This window comes from Molossus molossus, unplaced genomic scaffold (genome assembly GCF_014108415.1).
Source record: "Molossus molossus isolate mMolMol1 unplaced genomic scaffold, mMolMol1.p scaffold_m16_p_5, whole genome shotgun sequence".
In the NCBI taxonomy this organism is placed as follows: domain Eukaryota; kingdom Metazoa; phylum Chordata; class Mammalia; order Chiroptera; family Molossidae; genus Molossus; species Molossus molossus.
Genome location: NW_023425388.1, coordinates 35,573,068 through 35,596,701, shown reverse-complemented (window position 1 = coordinate 35,596,701; position 23,634 = coordinate 35,573,068). Strand labels below are relative to the sequence as shown.

At 38.2% G+C, this 23,634-nt stretch overlaps 1 protein-coding gene across 1 annotated transcript in view; it reads right to left on the bottom strand.

The window, feature by feature from the left end:
* LOC118616915 (multiple epidermal growth factor-like domains protein 6) overlaps positions 1-23,634 on the bottom strand; it is a 462,674-nt gene that overhangs the window by 56,717 nt on the left and 382,323 nt on the right. The window contains 1 exon segment of the mRNA XM_036242486.1: positions 6,818-6,940. Within this exon segment, the coding sequence (XP_036098379.1) occupies positions 6,818-6,940 (123 nt within the window).

Sequence of the window (23,634 nt, the reverse complement as noted above, 5' to 3'; positions counted from 1 at the left end):
ATGAAATGTATCACCCACTACAGAAACATGATTAATATTGCGAGGGCGATGAATCTGATAATGACTGAGAGATGCCATCAGCCTGACACACTAAACAATTTTTTTAACCTGACATAGCCCTATTCAAGACATCAGCTGTCATCTGAAATGAATTCTGTTTCTAATTTGTCTTCATAAATAATGCAACTAATTGAAAGGTAGTTACAATGAAAGTCTTTAACCTCTTTCATCTCCAATTTGAGGGCAATGTCTTTGCATTCCCTGGAAAGAATCTTCCGTTCCTTTTATCAAATTAAACTCAGACATCACTAATCAGAACACTGAGATCAAAAACAAAAGAATCCATTGTATGAAGACCACCACATCTAATGGTTTTTCTCAAATTTTTTCTAAGTTTAGCATTATCTTAAAATGTGGCACTCATAAAAATGTGATATAAGAAAATGTATTCAAGCTCAAAGTTTTACTAAGAATATCTTTATTTAAACCAAGCTTCTAGATCATAGTTTTATCATCTTCTTGTTGTCTAACTTCTGCTTACTTGGAATTAAAATATGACCTTTGACTCCACTGTGTTGAGTACTTAATCACACAGAACTTTCTTCGGTTGTCAGTTCTAGGTAACCACTCTCCTGCCCCCTCAGTTCGGAGAATAAAAAGGAGCCTTGAACGAAAACCTGACCGTTCCCAAGAAGTGGAAATGAAGAATTCTTGTATCATAGACTAAAACAATTAAAGTGTTGTTTATTGGAGGTTTCTCTGTACAGACATCAGTGATTTCATTTGTTTATTTGTGGGTGCAGATGTTAATAAAATTATGTGCTGAAGTAAGAGAACTATGTAAGCATTAAAACTTTCGATCATTTAATTATTTCACCCCTCTGGGAAGGCCGATTTTAGCAAACACATCAGGGGAAGGACACAATTATGAATGGAGATTTGAGCTGAGTGTGTTTCACAGGGTTGTTATTAAAAATGGAAATTCAAGAAAGGTTTTGTGAAGTATATCAAATTATATCTAAAATCTTACAAGGTAGTTAAAATGCAAATTACACAGCTAAATACATAAAAATCGGGGTAATATAAATTACTTTGGTATTTAGCCCCAGGCTGTTAAAAATATCTACTGCTAATAGAGGGAGTATAGTCTACATTATCATTATTTATATTTAGCAAGACTAAAAAAGTCTGCTTCTCAACAATGAGAAAATCACCAATAAAAGCTATCAAAGGATAATATATTTTATAATAGAAAATACTGCTAAAAGTCCTAAAGCTAGAAATACTGTAACAAATTTAATATTTCCCCAACAAGCAAACCCATCTGGGTAAAGTCCTTTTATCTGTTTTTTTTTTAATCCTCACCCAAGGATATTTTTCTATTTATCTTCAGATACAGTGGAAAGGAGGGAGGGAGGGGGATAAAGAGAGACAGAGAGACACTGACGTGAGAGAGACACATCAGACTGGCTGCCTCCTGCATGACCCTGACCAGGGCCAGGGAGAAACCACAACCAAGGTACGTGCCCTTGATTGAAATCAAACCCATGACTCTTTGGTCCCTGGGCTGACGCTGTAACCACTGAGCCAAACTGGCCAGGGCAGTCCTTTTATCTTTTTATATTCTGTTATAATAATGGCTAAAATGAACACTTATCAGATATTTTATATGTATTGACCTATCTGAAAGGACAAAAGTAAAATGAAGACAGACTACAGAAGGGGTGAATATAGGAAATCAGATGAGTGTATTAGCCTACTCAGGCTGCCATAACAAAATAGGATGGACTGGGTGGCTTAGTCAACAGAAATTTATTTCTCATAATTCTGGAGGCTTGAAATTCCAAGATCAATGTTTCAGCAGTTTGGTTTCTGGTGAGAACTGTCTTCCTGGCTTCATACAGTCACCTGCCTACTTCATTGTCATATGGTGGAGAGAACAAACTCCCTAGTGTCTCACCTTCTATGGCACTAATCCCACATGAGGGCTCCACCCTCAAGAGCTCACCTAAACCTCAGTATCTCCTACAGGCCTCATCTGCAAACATGATTACACCTGGTCTTAGCACTTCGACATATGAATTTGGGGGGCATGATTCAGTCCACAGCAAGGAAAGATGATGATCAAGAGTCAGAACTCTGATACAGAGTTTTGTTTTCTTTTAACTTCAGACAGGCAAGGGGAAAAGGGGGGAAATTGTGCTGCCAGAAGACAAGAGGAAGATCTATAAAAATGAGTGGTTATCAGTGTCAGTGTCAGAAAGGTATGGAAAAGACTCCACATGAAGCTGACAATTAGGAGGCCATGAGTGTCTCTCATTGGGCCCAAAGTCTAATTACACACATACAGATGTTACAATGTATCAGTAAGGCAACACGAGATTCTATGGTGCTGTGAGAGAGAGGGAGAATACCATTGGCTAGGGTAACTAGAGAAGGCTGAACAGGCCAATAACGTTCAAACTGGAACACGGTAAGTAGAATAAGTCTCAGAGGCGAAGACTTGAGAGTCTACCTTAAGAGTAAAGTAAGGTGTGAAGGTGGGAAGGGTGTGGCTTACTTGGAAAATTGAGAGTAGCCAGGATTATTGGAGCATATCACAGAAATGTAGGAGAGAAGTGGTAAATTTGTGGTTATAGGCTAATAATATAAGGTGGATTTCTTTGATCAATTTCTATTAAAACACATTGTTTTAACCCTCAGCGCTATGTCCAAAATAGTATGTAAGAATGTCATTTCACATGATACAGTGTACAGATGATGTGCTGTGGATTGTGCATCTGAAACCTATACAATTTTGTTAACCAGTGTCTCCCCAATAAATTCAATAAAAAGGAAAAATAAACACTATTAAAAATAAATTTTAAAAATAAATGTAATTTCACAGTAACTTTATGATTTTTCTTAGTCTTAAAATACCTATCAGAAATTATTTTGAAGCATTTGATCAGAATTGTAATTAGCCAGGTGTTCCTGAAAATTACCATTTTCTTTCTCAAAGTAAGTTACTTGATCTCTTTAGCTCTCAGACTTCTTATCTCTAAGGTAGGAGATTGAGCTGGATTACTTCTTGGATTTCCCCCAGATATGATCATTTAGCATAGAAAATAATATTTTTACAAAAGCATCAAAGTATACTTCTTTTCAATAAAAACATTTAAGTTATACAGTCATTTTTATTAAACTGGATATAAAATTCTCACACTCTTTATGCTTGGACTTTCAAAATTCTAAATGCTTTAAACACTTTTAAAAATGATTATTACATATAATTCAAGGAGGTTTAAAAACTACAGGTTAGTAGATGATTTATAAAAAATTACTAATTGTGGAAACTCAATAAAATTATTACACTTCAGAAATGCAGTAACTTTAAGGTCACTCTAGCCACTTTCTACAATTTGCACATGCGTCTTGGGTGTAGAGAGATTAAGTGATTTAAGAGTTTAAGCTGAAGGCCACATGCCAACTTGGACTCTGCCACATCACTGTCCCTAGTCCACAAGCACAAGATTTAATGGTGAACTAATATGAACATAAACATCTCTGTCTTTCTGGTGATTGCTAAAATCTAGTTTCCATCTGTTAAGTTGCTGGTTTCCAAATAAAAGGATATGAATTGCTTGGTCATATCTGTGTTATGTAGAACACTAACAGCAAATCAAATCTGCCAGGAATTCCACAATTTCCCGTACTGTGTGTGTGCCCTGCCACCGATCAGGTGCGGTGGGTTTCCTTGCTGGGATCCTTCTCTCCAGGGGACATCCTCAGACTGGCTTTCCTGATGCTGCCTTTCAGCAGGCCAGGGACTGTCACACTTCTGGCCACCACAGCCAGCTAGTATGGGCCTTTCTCCTGCACCACTCGGTGGGACAATCATCCCAGCAGAGGTTGAAGGTAACTGCTGGCCACATATCCACACGAGTGCACAGCCCTTAGAGATGGGACCCATCTTCAAAATGAAATCTTTTGACACTCAGTGTTTGGGGGTGCAGAGATTTCACTTTCCTGTAGCTGTGATTAAAAGGAAGTGGAAAAAGAGCTGGAGGCTCTAATTCAAAAAGACACACTAGCGAAGGTCTATGACTGATGGGAAGAATGGTGCAAAGGAAAGAAAAGAAGGGAGGAGGGAGAAAGAAGTGGAGGCAGTTAATTTCAATTACTCCAAAGTAGTGGAATCATACAAGCCCATAACTCCATCCTCTCTTCTGTGACTCTACCACAGGTCATGATGAATTTCTACTACAATTCTCAGTCTCCTGCCAGGGAAAAGCTCCCAAAGGGCAAGTGAGCTAACTTAATTTCCTGTTTTTAAAAACATCTGACACTTCCTACACTATAACTCAAAATACAGACTAATCTGAAACTTAGTTCTCCATAAACCCTTTCTTTCAAAACAAATAAGCAAACAAACAATTCTTCTCCTCACATTTACATTATTAATCTTTAAATATGAAGGGCTTAAATTCTTTTAATAGCATCAACTGAGATTTTTATAACCATTCCTTGAAACCAAAAATTCAGCATATGTGTATGAGAAAGGCATCAAAATTCCCCTGCTGGGCAAGAGCTGGGCTCTCAGTCCAGTGGTTTCTGTAGAACGATATTCAATAGTTAAATGCTTTAAAATGATGGCATTTTTCATAAGTTTAATTCATACCATATATATATACACACACGTATATGTGTGCGTTGTGTGTATACATATATATCTTTCAATTTTACACTAAGTTGAAATTCTGCATAAGGAGAGGATCACCATATGGAACTGTAAATACACCATTATCACACTGTCAATGTATTTGTTCAATAGGAATTGTGATTCAAGGAGAAGAAATAGAAAGACAAACCATAATATCTTTATCCACCTCCACTTTTGACCTGATGTCATTAAAACTAAAATTGGAAAATTCAAGGGTAGTGGTGATGAGGAATAAGGAAAGAGCTTAATGATTTTACTTAGAAATTGTTAATAACTGCCAGGGTCTAGAAATTAATTTTACCTATAAATATAATTTTGTTGGCTGCTAGAGTATTTATTTTGCCTTATCAGAAAGACCAGATATTATAGATTTATGTAAATCACTACTTTGCAAAGTACTTTTATATCAGACACAATAATTCACCAGCTCAACCTTTTCTGATAAGTAGCGCAACTACATGTCTTGATAATTCTGCTGCTTCTAAATATTTGTGACTGACAGAAGGGATGGTGGCCGCTTAGGGATGACACCAGCTGAAGACCTTACAGGTTGGAATGGGGATGGGAAAGCAATTCCTACTACTAAGACCAGTAATCCTGCAAGAAGAGGGAGTCTGGTTATGCAACTGTGCATGTCCCACCCCCACTTTGCCTGCTGCAGATACAACATTTCCAGTATTGAGTTCCCTGGGCTTTAGGGTACAACTTCTATTTGTATCTTCACTCAAGTTTGGAAAGCTCCTTTTCTTCCTCTCAGACCCTCCATTATTTGCTCTTATCAAAATCAGACCTCTGACTAGGACATCTTTAGCTCTTTCCCTTGACCTCTCTCATTTCCTACAAAGTATGTTCAGAAAAAAGAAAAAAGGGAGTATATGTTATAAAACTAGGTCAAATTAGCTTGTTTCTACTCCAAATTTCATAATTATAGAATACTTATAAAATATTAGTAATTTTAAATAGATGGACTATTTAAACCAGCAATTATGCTCTTCAAGGTGCTACTCTTTTATTTATTTATTTATCCTCACCCGAGGACTTTTTTTTTTTTTTTCCTTTTTTTGTTCAGATAGGGTGGGAAGGAGAGAGAGAGAGTGAGAGAGAGAGAGATCAACATGAAAGGGACACATCGAGTGGCTGCCACCCGCATGACCCAACCAGGGCCGGGAACAAACTGCAACCGAGGTACGTGCCCTTAGCAGGAACCGAACCCGGGTCTCTCTGGACCGCAGGCTGACTCTCTAACCATTGACCCAAACCAGCCAGGGCAAGGTACTACTCTTTTAATATAAAAAATATTTTCAAAGGGATCTGCTGATAAAACTAGTGGATGCCTGATGCCATTTGAGGGTCATCATTCAATGAAAACACCACTTAGCCACATTTATGTAAACTACTGCAGCTAAAACAAAATCAGAGCAGCCATAAATCATACAGGAAGAACAGGGTTTTAAAAATGTATTCTGCTGTTTTCTTTTACTGTGTATAAATAAATGCACATAGTCATCTTAAAAATTTTTTTAAATTCAAAAATATACAAATACTACTTAAAATAATAATCCTACCACACACAAATATCTAAGAACATTTTGATATACAATAAATATATAGTAACCTAATTTAATGTGTGTAGTTTTAACTATTCTTGAGCAACTCTAAAATTGGCATATGATCCGTTATAAAGTTTGCTCTTACAATCCTGAACCCAGTTCTGAGTCTGGTCTGCAATGAGTGGACACTGTAGCAGGTGACGGTAACAGCCCAACATCCTTCTCTCACTGGGCTCTGTGCTATCCTTGTGCATAGCAATAACTAACAAATTTTACTTGACTGCATAAGGCAGAATGATTTGCTATGCAAATAGTCACCCACATGGGGATTCAAATTTTGCTTGTGAATGTTAATTTCTATATTTCCTTCCCCATATATATATTTTTGTCTTTTAGTTTATTTATAGCAAAAAAACCTTTTTTATTCTAAGGGATAGAATTGTGCTTGAAAACTGTCATCTTCTATAGATATTTTTACAATAGAAAGCCTTTCTCTCCTGCCCCTACATGGGCAGGTTGATTTTTCACTTAAAATGGCTTCAAGCTGGTCCTAATATTTACTCACTTATGCAGGTGCGTGCATCAGCATGGAGCCTGTATCCTGTGTCACACTCGCAGTGGAAGGTGCCCGGAGTGTTAATACAGCGCTGCTGGCAGCCTCCATTCACCACCGCGCATTCGTCGATATCTAGAGGAGCAAGACAGATGGCCAGGATTACAATGTCATTCCAATGTCAGCCTCGGAGAAGTGGCACAATATTTCTTTGATTCACAATATGTGTTGTATTATACAAAAGCACTTTCTCTGTTGTCACAGATCTTTGCTTGTTTGATCCATTTTGCTCCACAGTGTAAACAAGAAAATGTAGATAGAAACTTCATTGAGCTTTTCAAAGCCCAGCAAGGATGAGCATAAGGATTGCCTCGCGATTCTCTATTCTTCACATACTGGTTAATTAGACAGATCTGAGATACAGATATTTCCTTGGGGCAGGAAAACCAGAGGCGAGAATTACAATGAGCTACTTTATCTGGAGACGCACACATTGGTAGATAAACACCTATCATTGGTTTGATACTGCTGAAGAAAGCCAGTAATAAAGTTAAGACCTTGAATCTCCTTCTCATGTGCTATGGTGCACATCAGGGAATAGACAGACATAGTCAAATAAAACCATGGTTTGGCGTCCTTACAAATACACCAGTTATTTGCCTCACTGATTCAGGTTGCTCCTTTTTAGTCAGGGTTCTATTTTCTAAAATACTTAATGTAAGAGGTTATTTTCATTTTAGAAAAAAAACTTTTTTTAAAGAGGTCAAGACTCATAGTCACCTACATCTTACAATCATTCAAGGTCATAATAAATGAATATTACGTTCAACTTCTTTTAGAAAAGGAAAATTAATTTATGTCTGATAGCCTATACTTCCTTGTACCCTATATAATCAGTACTTAATGTCTGAAATCACGATAAAAAAGATTCACAAATGTTGGGAAAGCTTTTCAGTTAATCAGTGGATTAAGAGGCTCTAAATTTTTTTGTTAGGAGAATTTTTTTTTCTTCAAAAATCTATGATTTTTGGCACAAGTCAAAGTAAAAATCAGGCAGAGGGGTCGATGTTAACATGGAAAAGCAGGTGTGTCGTGCAGAGAATGTCCCTGACTTACCATACTCCGATCCCAGGTACTCAGGCCAAGAATGGTGGGTGTGAATATTTTTCACTAAGACGTGTTAGCATACTAGAGAATTAGCTTTACATTGAGTGAGATTAATTCCATAGGACAAGACCCTTACGTGAGAAGAGGCAACATGGAGAAGGGTATCACTGCAGCGCCTTATTGTAAGAACTTTTCATGCTAAAATCATTTGATCTGTAACAAAAGTTTTGTACTATAACACAAACTAGAGTATTTGCCACAAGGAAGGCAAAATAATTTTCTTTTACCTGGCATTGTTTTTATATAAAAAAATATATAAAGAATATACTCATAAATTAGGCCCACCTTTTAAAATTACTAGTCCACTGTATTATACACGGTTTACTTAATTTAGTATTTTCCTTCTACAATGATATAGTCTGGAGTAATTTCAGATATATTTAAAAGAGTCCTATTTTAGAGATAAGAACTACTAACTTTCAAAGCATTAGACGTTTTATTAAATTTTGGGTCGGTGATAAACAAACCTCTAAGACTTTTCCATATAAACTGATGTTAAATCAGAATTCTCCATTTCTTATATGTACTTTGATATTTACATTTTTATCTTTCTAAGTTTTAGAGTATTACTCCACAGGGTTGAGATACACATTTCAATCCTAATTGTCAACCACTGAATTAGCCTTCCCAGGTCTTTCACATTAGACATACAAATAAAACTACCAAAGTGCTGTGTTTTGGATGATTATACATCAAAAACTGATATAATCAAAATTATAATATTTTCTCTCTCTCTCTCTCTCATTTAAAATGTCTTAAATGATGTATAGAGATATAAATGATTATTTCTGCGGAGGAATAAAGATATAAAGACGAGGTACAGTGGGCATGGGGTGCTGTCCCCCATGGGATTTAGTCCATATCTGTAATGTTCTAATTTGTTTACAAGAAAACATTATTCAGTATTACTTGTGTAATAAAAAGTGATTTTATAAAAAGAAATATACTATGGTGACATTCCCTTGCTCCTACCCACCAAGCTTCAATAATTTTCTGACAAAAGAAACCAGATTAGTGTAAAAAACAAAACAAAACCCATAAGAGTGGACACTGATTTTAAGAAGAGTCTTCTTTCAGTATGTTTTAGTGTATTCATGTTCTTAATCTGCCCCAGAACTATAATAAAAGTACTATATTGGAAACACACACACACACACATAATCAAAAGCAAATCAAACTTTCGCTGTACTTGGAATCAAATAGTCTTGGGGGGGTATATATATATATAGATGTATACAAACACACACATATATATGAATATATATATATATATTATTAATTTTAAAGAGAAAGGAGAGAGAAAGAGAGACAGAAACATCGATGAGAGAGAACACTGATTGGCAGCCTCCTGTATGCCCCCCACTGGGGATTGAGCCCATAACCTGGGCATGTGCCCTGACTTGGATCGAACCGGTGACCTCTTGGTGCATGAATTGATGCTCAGCCACTGAGCCACACCAGCCAGGCATTGGGAAAAATATCTTAGTGTTGAAACTTACTAGCCTGTCACCTTGCTTTTCTGAAACCCAGTCTTCTTAGCTATAAAATGGGATGATAATGACTACCATAAACACTATGCTATGATTTACTTTTTCCTTTCCTATTTCTACATGATAATTTTGACTAGATTGTTAATGCTTGAGATTATATGTAGAAATTAAAAAACAGGTAGCCCGGCTGGTGGTTGAGCCATCAACCCATGCACCAGGGTACATGCCCAGGTTTTGGGCTTGATCCCCAATGGGAGGCATGCAGGAGGTGGCCAATTGATGTTCTCTCACATTGATGTTTATATATCTCTCTTCCTCTCCCTCTAAAACCAATAAAGAAAAAATATTTAAAAAATAAAAATAAAAAAGCAGGTGATTTCATTCCACTAAATAGTGGCGCTAACAATGTAAGACCAGAAAGTGAGAGTGCATGATAGAAACAGCTGCAACATCTGAATTCAGGGGAGAGGAGCAAGTGCGCTGGAGTGAAAAGGGAATGTTTGGAGTAAAATCTGAGAACCGAGTGCATGGAGAAGAGGGAGAGCAACCCAAAGGTACAGTGGATGCACAGTGTCTGAGATTCAGCAAGTCGAGCTGTCAGGTTGGAAAATAAGATTGGCAAAAGGAAACAAAGTTGAAACACAAACCTAAAATCTACTTTTAATTAATTTGGAAAGCAAAGTGTTCCTGGACTTGGGTTTAAAATAAAATACACTTTTAAGCAGGTTGAGACATAATAGGCTGTGTTCACACAGTAGCTAAGCAAACATATTAACAGTTAAAAAAAATCGATCATTTTTAGAGTGATACCGAATGCAAAGAAATTGGTTTGGCTTCCTTCTTCCTTTTTTGCCCTTTTGGAACACACCGAATTTACTGATGGGTTCGGCATTGTGCAACTCATAGTTCCCATACTTGGCAGCATATTAAAATCACAGTGAGCATTATAAAATAACTCATGCCTTGGACCTGCCCTTAAGGAGTTTGATTTTACTGGTTTTGGGTAAGGCCTGAGAAGCACTTTAAAAGCACCCTAAGTGATGTTAATGTGTAGCCAGAGTTGAGATCTATCCCCTGACTTAATGTTTTAATCACCTAAGAATCTTGCTAAAAATGCATTTGCTGATTCAATAGACTTGAAGCTGGGGACCAAGATTCTGCATTTCTAATAGATCCAAGGTAATTCTGATGCTACTGGCCTGTGGACCATACTCTGAATAACAAGAGTATACATAGTCCTTTGTCCAACCATTCATGTCACATGGATCACAAATGTCATGATTTGGCTCAATTTCTCAGTTGTTTGCCCAAAGAAGACCAATTAAGTCCAAATGGATAATCAATAATCTGAACAAAATATTATGCATATATAATAAGTATGTATTTTAATTATTTACCAAGACTTCTGAAAATAAACCACCAATATTTTCTATAATATTCACTCAATAATAATTAATAATTTTAAGACAATTTTAGCATCAACTGTGATTAGAAATGACTTGCTTCTGTAAAACATGAAGGGCACATTAGTTCTTTTCTGATGGAATATGAATATCTCTGATATAGGATAAAACCAGGTTAAACTACCATGATATGAGACACTCATGCCGAAGCTATCACAAGTGATTTTCTTTTCCATCAAGATGCTGCCCAAAAGAGTTAAAAATCAGAAATGTCAATATTACATTAAAATGTTATTATCAAGTATACTTCATGTGAAGAAACTATTTCTACAAAAATTCCCTGAGTTGCCTGGTTATGTTAGATGCTCCCAGAAAGCCCAGCCCTTGGAATAGGAGCTTCAGGACGCTGTTGGGAATAACGATAAAGTGCTCAGAATCTTTTCAGCACTGTCTCTGTGATATGACCAAGGCTTTCATGATATTTATACTATAAAAGAATATCAAAGAAAATCAACCATGTCTGCTGTTTTTCCTTAATGTCCCTTCTCTAATTATTTCTGCTGTATTTATCCCCCAAACTGTCTCCCCAGATGGTCACAGAATATAATAGCTTGAAAGAATTCACCTTATTATCAAATATATTTTGCACATAAAAGCTCCCTGTGACAACAATGATCCACTTTCGTTTCTAAAAAAGAGCAGTTTCATATTATTTTTCTTCGACTGTGCAACAAGAGTAAGATAAATTATACTTCCATTTGCCATTTAACATACTGTTTTCAGAAACCCATTAATTGAAAATAAGTGTTCCTGGGTTGCTTTGTGTTGGGGATTGAATTGCACAAGTGGTAGGTTTGAAGGAAATATGGGAAGTGTGGCTGTGATTGCACCAGATCTTCTGTGTGGTTTTATTTTCACTCTGTTCTATACTACTTTCACTCTGATATCTACAGTATATCAAAACTGCTGACTTTTTTGCTTGTAATTCTGCAGTCCCTGATTGAATGAACTACTTAAGGTCAAAGATCCTGTTGTATTAAGCATTTTCTGGCATGAAGTCGATAATCCATAAATGTTCTATGAACGAATAAATGAATGTGTGGTTTGAGAGTCATCACAGCATTCCGTCTGCTTATCCGCTCATATGTATCAATGGAGTTTCTTGGAATTGGGCTCTGACTGCACTTATCCTCTCTTTACCCTTGCAGTAAATTCTTGATGTTTGTTTTTTGACCATTTACAAGGAGCATTAAAAATCCATAACACAAAATAATTTCTAAGTTTGCTAACGAACACATTGGAACAGCATCTGTAGTGACTACTCACTGGTTGCCTGCTTGGGATTCACTCATTTTCTTCTTCACACATCCTGAGTAACTAACTCCAAGGTTTTCCTTTGGAAATTTTTCTCTCTTTCGTTTTAGAGGAGCCATGTAGTTCCTGTGGGATTGATGAACACTATTCCTCTCCTAAACTGGAGGTAGACTCTACTTGATAAAATCTCACCTCCATTTGCCACAGTGATCAGACAAGGTGATCTCTTCATTAGCACAAGGATTTCTCAGGAATGAATGAATTAGTTCAGATGTGATCCAGTGAGTAGGAAGCTCAACAACAAGGTTGGGAATCCTGGGACATAGATGCTGTCTCACTTCAGAAATTGTCGTTGTGGATGTGACATTTTCCAGCAGCCATCACGCTCCATGAGTGAAGCTATACTAAAGGTAAAAGCAACAAAGGACAAAACTGAAGGACTCACAGAGAACAGGAGCTGCAGCCCTAATTAAACTATGCCTGAAGTCCTCCAACCTCTGGGCTTCTCAATTAACTGTTCCAATAACATCCTTTTATTGATTAATCATCTCACTTGTACGATTCCATTGCTTGTAAACGCAATCGTCCTAGGATACATGTGTAGGGGGGGAGGCCACCAAGTGCAGCTCAAACTCAGCACACACTTTTCAAAAATATGTATTGCCCTTTAATCAGGAAAATGCTTTAATCTATATTTCATCAAAGGTCAGGAAAATTCATTTAGTTCTTCTGATAGCACTCATTGGGGTAATTATATTCCATCAAGATTCTAACAAACTTGGAGAAGTGTCACAATTTTTGTTCTTTGTATTACGAATATTAAGGTAATCAAATGGCCTGTGAAAAGCTGGGGTACGTCTGATAGCGCCGGAAGGTGGAAGACGCCTTCTTGAATGGTTGCCTCAGAGCCCCTGGGAGTGATCCTTCCCTAGCTTTCCTCCAGCTGTTGGCCTCTGAGTTCTCCTGTTGTTCCTTCTTGGTAGCTAAAACCTCGGGTAACTCAGTTAGAAAATAAGTACATGCTAGTAACTTTGCAGATATAATTATTTCTCTACATTCTGCCCTTGTTAAAAACAATTTAACTTTATCTTTATTGTTGAAAGTATTACAGATGTCCCCCACTGAACCCCACCCCCATACCCCCTCAGACATTCGCCACACTATTGTCGGTGTCCATAGGTAATGCATACATGCATGTAGGTTCTTTGGTTGATCTCTTTCTGCCCACCTCCCCTGCCTTAGCCCAGACATTCACTCAGTAACAAAAATGTCCTTTCTCAGAAAAAATCCACCTAGTTCATAAGGAGGCAAACAAGAGAGTGATGTGTATTTTGAAAAGAATAACAGTCCTAGGAAGAAACAAAGCTCAACGGACTTGTGGCGAGGACTTGTGGCGAGGATAGGAGAGTATAGGCTTTCATAGAAAGTGGAAAATGTTTGGAAAGTGTTAGAGATGTGGCTAGGTCTGGTCATGGAGAATGCTGTCTGCCATACTAGGCAAACATGGTTCTACTTTATAGCCAGTGGGCACCAGCAGGGCAAAGAACAGATTAGAAAAATGAGAGACTGATGGCAGAGAAGCCAACTAATAACTGTTGCCAAAATCCAGACGAAAGATGATGAGGAAGCTAGTAGAAGTGTACAGACAGTGTGGGAGGGAGAGAGAGGAAGAGAGAGAGAGAGAGAGAGAAAGAAACATCGATGTGAAAGGGACACCCCGAGTGGCTGCCACCCGCACGACCAACCAGGGCCGGGGACAAACTGCAACCGAGGTACATGCCCTTAGCGGGAACCGAACCCGGGTCTCTCCAGACCGCAGGCCGACGCTCTAACCGCTGAGCCAAACCGGCCAGAGCTAGTAGAAGTGTAAATAGAGAGATATGTGCAGATATAAAAGGTGTTAAAAAGATAAAATCAATATAACTTGGTTATTAACTGGATGTGATGGAGAAGAAAGAGTTAAGGTCAACTGCCTTGAGCAATTTTATTGATGGTTGTGGCATTCACTGAAATAGCACAGGAGGAGGAACATTTAATACTAGAAAAATAGTTCAATTTTGGACATAAGTTATTTGATGAACAAGTGAGATGGGGAGTTGGGGATATCTAGTAGAAAACTGAGTACGTGGACTAAAATCAGGAGAAAAATATGGGCTAATTTTTCAGCTACCATTTATCTACCTGCGCGAGCTTAAAAATCAGGAGTCATCTTTGAGACTTTCCTCTCCTTTACCCATATCTGCTCAAATACCAGATTTTACTATACATAACTTTTTTCCTAAAACATATAAAATCTGTACAGTTCTCACGTCCACTGATACCACTCAAATCCAAACTGCATGGATGGCTGCAATCGCCTACTAAAGCTCCCTCCATATCCACCAATGTCCTTCATCGTCTTCATGCTGCACTACAGTGATGTTTTCAAAACAAATATTTGATCATGTCACTCACTCCCTCACTCCTGTCACAGTTTTATACCTTCCCATCACTTCCCATTACTCATAGGGTTAGACTGAATGCCAACATGATCCTCAGATCTCTCTGTGGTCTGGGTTTTGCCTTCTTTTCTAATTCTATCTTGAAATTCTTTTCACCCAGCTGTGTTTCAGCAATACTAATCATCTTTAAGTTCCTTGAATGCTCTGTACTCCCTTTATGTCCACCTCCCTTCCTTTACCTAGTCAGCATCTGTTCTTCCTGCGATGTCCATCCCAGCACCACTACCTCAGGGAGGCCTGCATTTTTCCTTCAGTCTAGGTCAAATTTATGTTATACTTTCTTAGGATTATCTTCTTTTCCTATGGAGTAATTAGTTCATTTAGAGTTATAGATTTATATGTATAACTATTTGTTTGATATCTGTGTTCTCCATTATTGACTAAATTCCATGAGAGCAGAACCCTGTCAAGTTTTTCTCAGAATAGTAATCCTAGTGTCTGGCACATAGAAGATGCTCCGTAAATATCTGCTAAAGAAGTAAATGAATAAGATACAGAGCATTGGACGTCTCTATATCAATAGTAATTCAAGCCACAAGAGTTGATGATTTCCCTATGCAAAAGCATGTAGAAAAAAAAGTCTATTAAGAACCCTGAGAAATACCCACATTTAAGCCAGACTGAGGTAGGATACACAAAGCTGACCAAGAGGAGAGGAAAAATGGCGGCGGAGTGAACGGAGCTACACAGACCGTCTCCCAGAAACAAACTGGAATTACAACTATAACACACACAAATCCACGGGAAAAACCAACAGAAAAGCAGCTTGGAGGACCATACAACGAGGGACACTGACTCCATCCCGGTAGGCTTGCGAAGGCGCGAGACGGGGCTGGGAGCCCACGGTCGGCAGCTCAGCAGCGGCCTCAGCTGGGAGCGGCGCCCTCGGGTCACACTCCCAGGCGGCCCCACAGCGCAGCCGGGACAGAGGCTGAAACAGCCACAGCCACTCACCTTGGGCTCCGGCAGAGGGAGGGCAGACTGGACTGGAACTGTGTCAGGACACTCGGGATCTGGAGGGGGCTCAGAGCTTTGGCTGAGTGCAGCCACTCAGGACGGTGGCCACATTGCTCCTTCCCAGGGCTCTGAGAGAGGCAGCAGCCCCTCCCTCGGAGATCCAACCCCACCCCGTGGGCCATTGAAGTGCTAATTGAGGCTCACTAACGACCAGCATCTGCCCCACCCTCGGGAAATCCCCTTGTGCTAAGCACCTGAGGGAGCTTTTCAATCAACTGACAACCCAAAACTCATCAAGTAACCTAGACTGCTAGCCTCCAGGCAAAAAGCTAGAGGATAACAGTACCTTTCCTGGGCTGGCAACTTTAAGCAGGAAAGTAAGACTTGACAGTGGTGTTCAACGTGGGTCCTCCCTCGCTCATCTAAACACAGGAGAGGGAGCCACAAACAGCAGAACACCAACACCCACAGGGAGAACTTGACAGGCTCCAAAGCCCACAGTGATAGCCAAAATGGTGAAACACAGAAACAGAAGCCAAATGAAAGAGCAAGAGACCTCCACCGAAGATGAGATCAATGTGGAGCAATTAGTCATGTTAACAGAGCTAGAATTCAGAGCCATGATCTTGAGGAAGCTTAACAGCATGAGTAAGGACATAGAGACACTGAAAATAAGCCAATGGGAAATTAAAAACTAACAAGAAGAGATAAAAAATGATATATCAGAAATGAAAAACACATTGGAAGGTTTAAAAAGCAGAGTAGAGGAAGCTGAGTGAATTAGAAGACAGGGTGGAAAAAATCAACCAATCAGAAAAACAAAAGAAAAAAACTATTAAAAAAACAGGAAGACAGCTTAAGAGAACTATGGGACAACTGGAAACGTAATAATATTCGCATCATAGGAGTCCACGAAGAAGAAGAAAATGAGCAAGGGATAGAGAATATATTAAAAAAAATAGTGAGAGAAAACTTCCCTAAATTGGTGAAGGAAGAAGGCATTCAAGTTCAAGAAGCACAGAGAGTCCCAAGTAAGAAGAACCCAAACAGGCCCACACCAAGACACATAGTAATTAAAATGCCAAAAATTAAAGACAAAGAGAGAATCCTAAAAGCAGCAAGAGATAAGCAACAGGTTACCTACAAAGGGAACCCCATAAGGCTCTCAGCTGACTTCTCACAAGAAACACTACAGGCCAGAAGAGAATGGCATGAAGTAATCAAAGTCATGAAAAACAAGAATCTGAATCCAAGACTACTCTACCCAGCAAGGCTATCATTCAAAATAGAAGATCAAATAAAGAGCTTCCCAGACAAAAAAAGGCTAAGGGAATACATTAGCACCAAACCAGCACTGCAAGAAATGTTAAAAGGACTGCTGTAATTAGCAGTAGAAATGGGAAGAAAAATAGAACCACACTAAACAAAAATGGCAATAAATAAGTACATATCAATAATCACCTTAAACGTAAATGGATTGAATGCTCCCATAAAGAGAAACAGAGTAGCTGATTGGATAAGAGAGCATGACTCATCAATATGTTGTTTACAAGAGACCCACCTCTCAACAAAAGACTCACATAGGTTGAAAGTGAAGGGATGGAAAAAAATTTTCCAAGCAAATGGAAAGCAAAAAAAAGCTGGGGTATTAATTCTCATATGTGATAAAATAGATTTCAAAACGAAGACCATAACTAGAGACAAAGAAGGCCACTACATAATATTGAAAGGATCTATCCAACAGGAAGATATAACCTTGATAAACATATATGCACCCAACATAGGAGCACCAAAATATATTAAAAATCTTCTGGAGGACTTCCAAGGAGAAATCGACAACAATACAATCATAGCAGGGGACTTCAACACCCCGTTGACAGCACTGGATAGATCCTCTAGGCAAAAAATTAGCAAGGAAACAGAGACTCTAAATGAAGCACTAGACCAAATGGATTTAATAGATATCTACAGAGAATTACACCCCAAAACTACAGAATACACATTCTTCTCAAGTGCACATGGGACATTCTCAAAGATAGACCACATGATAGGACACAAACTAAATCTCTACAAGTTCAAGAAGATTGAAATCATATCAAGCATCTTCTCAGATCACAATGGCATGAAACTAGAAAATAATTGCAACAAGAACATGCAAAGACATTTCAACACATGGAGGCTAAATAGCATGTTATTAAACAATGAATGGGTCACCGAGGAGATCAAGGAAGAAATTAAAAACTTCCTGGAAACCAATAAAAATGAACACACAACAACACAAAATCTATGGGATACAGCAAAAGCAGTTCTGAGAGGGAAGTTCATAGCACTGCAGGCCTACCTCAAGAAACAATTTCTAATTGACTGTCTAAACTCACAACTTAAAGAATTAGAAAGCAAACCAAAAGAAAACCCCAGAGCAAGTAGAAGGAAGGAAATAGTAAAGATCAAAGCAGAAATAAATGACATAGAGACCAAAAAAACAATTCAAAGGATCAATGAAACAAAGAGCTGGTTTTTCAAAAAGATAAACAAGATTTTTGGACCCTTAGCTAGACTCACCAAGAAACAAAGAGCAAGAACCCAAATGCACAAAATCAGAAATGAAAGAGAAGTAACAACAGACACCACAGAAATATAAAAAATCATTAACAACTAGTATGAACACCTATATAGCAACAAATTCAATGATCTAAGCAAAATGGACAAATTTCTAGCAAGACACAGCCTCCCAAAACTGGACTGGGAAGAGATAGAAAACTTGAACAGACCAATAACAACTAAGGAAATTGAAGAGGTAATCAAGACTCTCCCAACAAACAAAAGCCCAGGCCCAGATGGCTTCACGGGGGAGTTTTACTGAACATTCAAAAAAGAACTAACACCCATTCTCCTCAAACTATTTCAAAAAATTCAAGAAGAAGGAAGACTTCCAAACACGTTCTATGAGGCCAGCATAATTCTAATTCCAAAACCAGAAAAAGACACTACGAAGAAATAAAACTACAGGCCAATATCCCTGATGAACATAGACACCAAAATCCTGAACAAAATATTAGCAAATTGGATCCAGAAATACATCAAAAAAATTATTCACCATGACCAAGTGGGATTCATTCCAGGGATGCAAGGCTGGTACAATATTCACAAATCAATAAACGTGATACACCACATAAACAAAATGAAGAATAAAAACCACATGATCATATCAATTGATGCTGAAAAAGCATTTGACAAAATCCAGCATCCATTTCTGATAAAAACGCTCAGCAATGTAGGAATAGAGGGATCATATCTTGACATAATAAAGGCAATATATGAAAGACCTACAGCCAACATCATACTCAATGGACAGAAACTAAAAACATTTCCATTAAGAACTGGAACAAGACAGGGATGTCCACTTTCGCCACTCTTATTTAACATTGTACTGGAAGTCTTAGCCACAGCAATCAGACATGAAGAAAAAAATAAAAGGGATCCAAATTGGAAAGGAGGAAGTGAAACTGTCATTATTTGCAGATGACATGATATTATACATAGAAAACCCTAAAGACTCCATCAAAAATCTACTAGACTGAATAAATGAATTTGGCAAAGTAGCAGGATACAAAATTAACGTCAAGAAATCGACGGCATTCTTGTACACCAATGATGAACTCACAGAAAGAGAAACTGAAAAAACAATCCCATTTACCATCGCGCCAAAAAAATTACGATACCTAGGAATAAACTTAACCAAAGAAGTAAAGGACCTATTTGCAGAAAACTACAGGTCATTTAAAAAAGAAATAGAGGAAGATATAAAAAAGTGGAAGCACATACCCTGTTCATGGATTGGAAGAATTAACATCATTAAAATGTCCATACTACCCAAAGCAATCTATAGATTCAATGCAATCCCCATCAAAATACCAACGACATATTTCATAGAACTAGAACAAATACTTCAAAAGTTCATATGGAACCAAGAAAGACCTCGAATAGCCACAGCAATCTTGAAAAAGAAGAACAAAGTAGGTGGGATCACAATACCAGATATCAGGTTATACTACAAAGCGACTGTAACCAAAACAGCCTGGTACTGGCACAAGAACAGGCATATAGACCAGTGGAACAGAACTGAAAACCCAGAAATGGACCCAAGGCAATACGCTCAATTAATATTTGACAAAGGTGGCAAGAGCATACAGTGGAGTAAAGACAGCCTCTTTAATAAATGGTGTTGGGAAAATTGGACAGCTACATGCAAAAAAATGAAACTAGACCATCAACTTACACCATACACAAAAATAAACTCAAAATGGATAAAAGACTTAAATGTGACCCGTGAATCCATAAAAATTCTAGAAGAAAATGTAGGCAACAAAATTTCGGACATCATACGGAGCAGAATTTTCACTGATATATCACCTAAGGCAATAGAAATAAAGGAGAAAATGAACACATGGGACTACATCAAACTAAAAAGCTTTTGCACAGCAAAAGAAACAATCATCAAAATGGAAAGGCAACCCACTGTATGGGAGAACATCATTGCCAATGATGTATTAGATAAGGGGTTAATTTCCAATATATATAGAGTGCTCATAGAACTCCACAAAAGGAAGACAAAGAACCCAATTAAAAAATGGGCAGAGGAGCTGAATAGACACCTCTCCAAACAGGACATACAAATGGCCAAAAGACATATGAAGAAATGCTCAACATCACTAATCATCAGAGAGATGCAAATTAAAACAACAATGAGGTATCACCTCACACCTGTCAGAATGGCTGCCATCCACAAATCATCAAACAACAAGTGTTGGCGAGGGTGTGGAGAAAAGGGGACTCTAGTACACTGCTGGTGGGAATGCAGACTGGTGCAGCCGCTATGGAAAACAATATGGTGTTACCTCAAAAAATTAAAAATTGAACTTCCATTTGACCCAGTGATCCCACTGCTGGGAATATACCCTAAGAAGCCTGAAACACCAATCAGGAAGAATATATGTACCTCCATGTTCATAGCAGCACCATTTACAATAGCTAAGATCTGGAAACAGCCCAAGTGTCCACCAGTAGACAAATGGATAAAAAAGCTGTGGTACATATACACAATGGAGTACTATGCAGCGGTAAGAAAGAAAGATCTCTCATCCTTTGAGACTACATGGAGGGACCTGGAAAGTATTATCCTAAGTGAAAGAAGCCAAGCAGAAAAAGACAAATACCACATGATCTCACTTATATACGGAATATAATGAACATAACAGTCTGAGCAATACAGTAGACCCAGAAACATGGAAGTAGGGCATAGACTGACATCCCTCAGAAGTGGGGGTGGGTGGGAAGAGATAAACCACAGAACTTATATGCATGTATGCATGACCAATGGACATGGACAACTAAGCCGGGGACGGGGTGGAGGTTGGGTGGGGTGGGGGGTGCCAATGGGGTAAAAAGGTAAAATATCTGTAACAAAAAAATAAATAAATAAATTCATAAAAAAAAAAAAAAAGCTGACCAAGAACACAATACAGAGAAGTAGAAGGAAAACCAAGAGAGTCTGGCATTATGAAAATTGAGGAAGAGGGAGATTCAAGAAGGAAAAAATGGTCAGTACAGGGATATCAGGTAGAAACTAGAATTTAGCAACAAGATTTAGCATTGGATTCAGCCACAAGAATCACATTGATGACACTGATGATGATAAGAATGTTAATAAGAACAATACACTTAAAGATTATTGAACAATTACTATGTACCATGTGTTGCTCTACAAACTTTACATATACATATTCATTTCTCAAGAAAGCCCTGCAAAATGGATGGTTATTAGCCCTACCTGCAGAGGAGAAAGCTGATAAATAGAAAGCTGCTTCAGTAGAGCAGCTAAAATTGACCCAAGATTGCAGTGGGTTGAACTGAAGAAGACATGGGAGACAAGGAAGGAAGACCGAGAGTTAGTATATGTGTTACATTAAGTCTGACTATTAAGGAGAGGTGGTTGTAGTTGAGTAGGGGGAGAAAAGTAAAGAAAGAGAGTTTTTAAAGTGGATGAGACTTGCAGTAGTTTAAATTCTGATGGGAAGGGGCAAATAGAGAGGGTTGATTTAAAGATGTAAGAGAAAAAGAAAATTCTCAAATTATTGATTATTTCAAATCACACTAGTGCATTCCAAGAGAACATGTATGTCGGGAGAAACAATCCACCATGGGCCCCGAGCATCCCCACACATCTTTGTTGGGTACGCAGAGAATGCAGAGAGCCTTGATCACTCTTTATCCACCCCGTTTTTCAGTGCTGTGTTGCACAGAGAGATGAGTTAACATCTTCCCTGAGAAAAAAAAGAAGGTTTGTTCCACTAACTATAAAAGTGGTGTATTCCCCAGGTTCAATGTTTCCCTTGTGTAATGTGACCACTTGCACCCAAAATGAGCCCTTTGTGTCGCTGCTGTAGGATTTGGGGAACATGGGAATTGACACAAACAAAGGAAGCTCTGGCTACTGCTTTTGCCATGAGTAATAAAGTCCTTTGTTTCTGATCCAGTAGTCTCATGTCTCCTGTCAGCATCCATGAAACAGTAATAGGTTAACTTGTTAACATAAAAGTAGGGTAAAATCCCAGACTTGGCCCAGTTTTTGACAGTACATATACAGATCATGTCCATTGCAGAATGGAAGGATCTTAGAAGCCATGGAGGATGTTTCTGTCTCCTCTCTGTTTCACTTATACTTATTAATTGCTTGTAGCCTTAAAATTATTAGTAACACATGATACCGAGTAGGTGTATTGTCTGCCTGAGCCTGACAATCTGATCCTGGGCATTATCTCAAAAGGGAGGAAGGAAAGATTTCATGCTTGTGTGCCCTCCTATGATTTTAAAGAACAGTGAGAACACAAATATGCACTCCAAGGAACCAACAATTTTGCTCTATTGTTAGCTCTTTGAGGACAGAGATAATAAATATTTTGCTTATCATTGGTTTCCAGTACCTAAGATAGTGTCTGGCCGATAGTGTACATACAATAATATCTGTTAAAATTTTGAAAAAGAAAGAATAAATGAGCAATGGAGAGTGAATTTGCAGAGAAAGATAATTCAGCTAAAGAGACTAAGAAGGTATGAGAGAGAAGATGGGAAGGAGCAGGACACTGAGGAATCCGGTGCTCAAGGAGGAGAGTCCTCCTAAAACGGAGTGAATACACGATCAATGCTGCTGAAAATCAAATCAAATCAAATGGGACCAGATATGAAAATTATAAGGTCTTTCTGCTAAAGTGCCGAATATGGACAGCAAGTTAGCCTTTGGGAATGTCTATTTCGTTACATTTTTTTCTAAACCCTGAATAATCTATTCTTTTTTCATTATTGAAAACAGAGCTGCCAAGGTCATGCTTTCGTAGCTCTATTACATGTCTACCTCATCTATAACATGACCCGGTAGCATGCTTAATGTTTCAAATGAATAGTGAATGAAGACACATCTAGAGTGGGCAAAGAGGAGCCACAGGAGTTGGGAGGACCAACACAGGGCTTGGAAATTGGAGATAGGCAATGAATAATGGTTGTCTGGCTCACTGCCCACTTGACTGAGGTAACTAAGTTGATCTAGAAATTATTCAAGGACACTTCTAAAGACCCTTGAATACCTAACTCTAAGGGTCTCAAATGAATGGTGGGAGGATACCTAAAGCTCTGGGTACCCTAGAGGTCACCACTTGACAGGTACATATTTTCCCAGGTGTTGCGTTACAGAACAAAATACACAATGAGATTCTGTTAGACAGATGTATAATAGATAGATGGATGATAGATAGATAATAGATAGATAGATAGATACATACATACATACATACATACATACATAGATGATAGATAGATAGATACATACATACATACATACATACATACATAGATGATAGATAGATAGATAGATAGATAGATAGATAGATAGATAGATAGATGATAGATAGCCTCAAGGCCCAAACCTCCTTTTTCCCATTGAT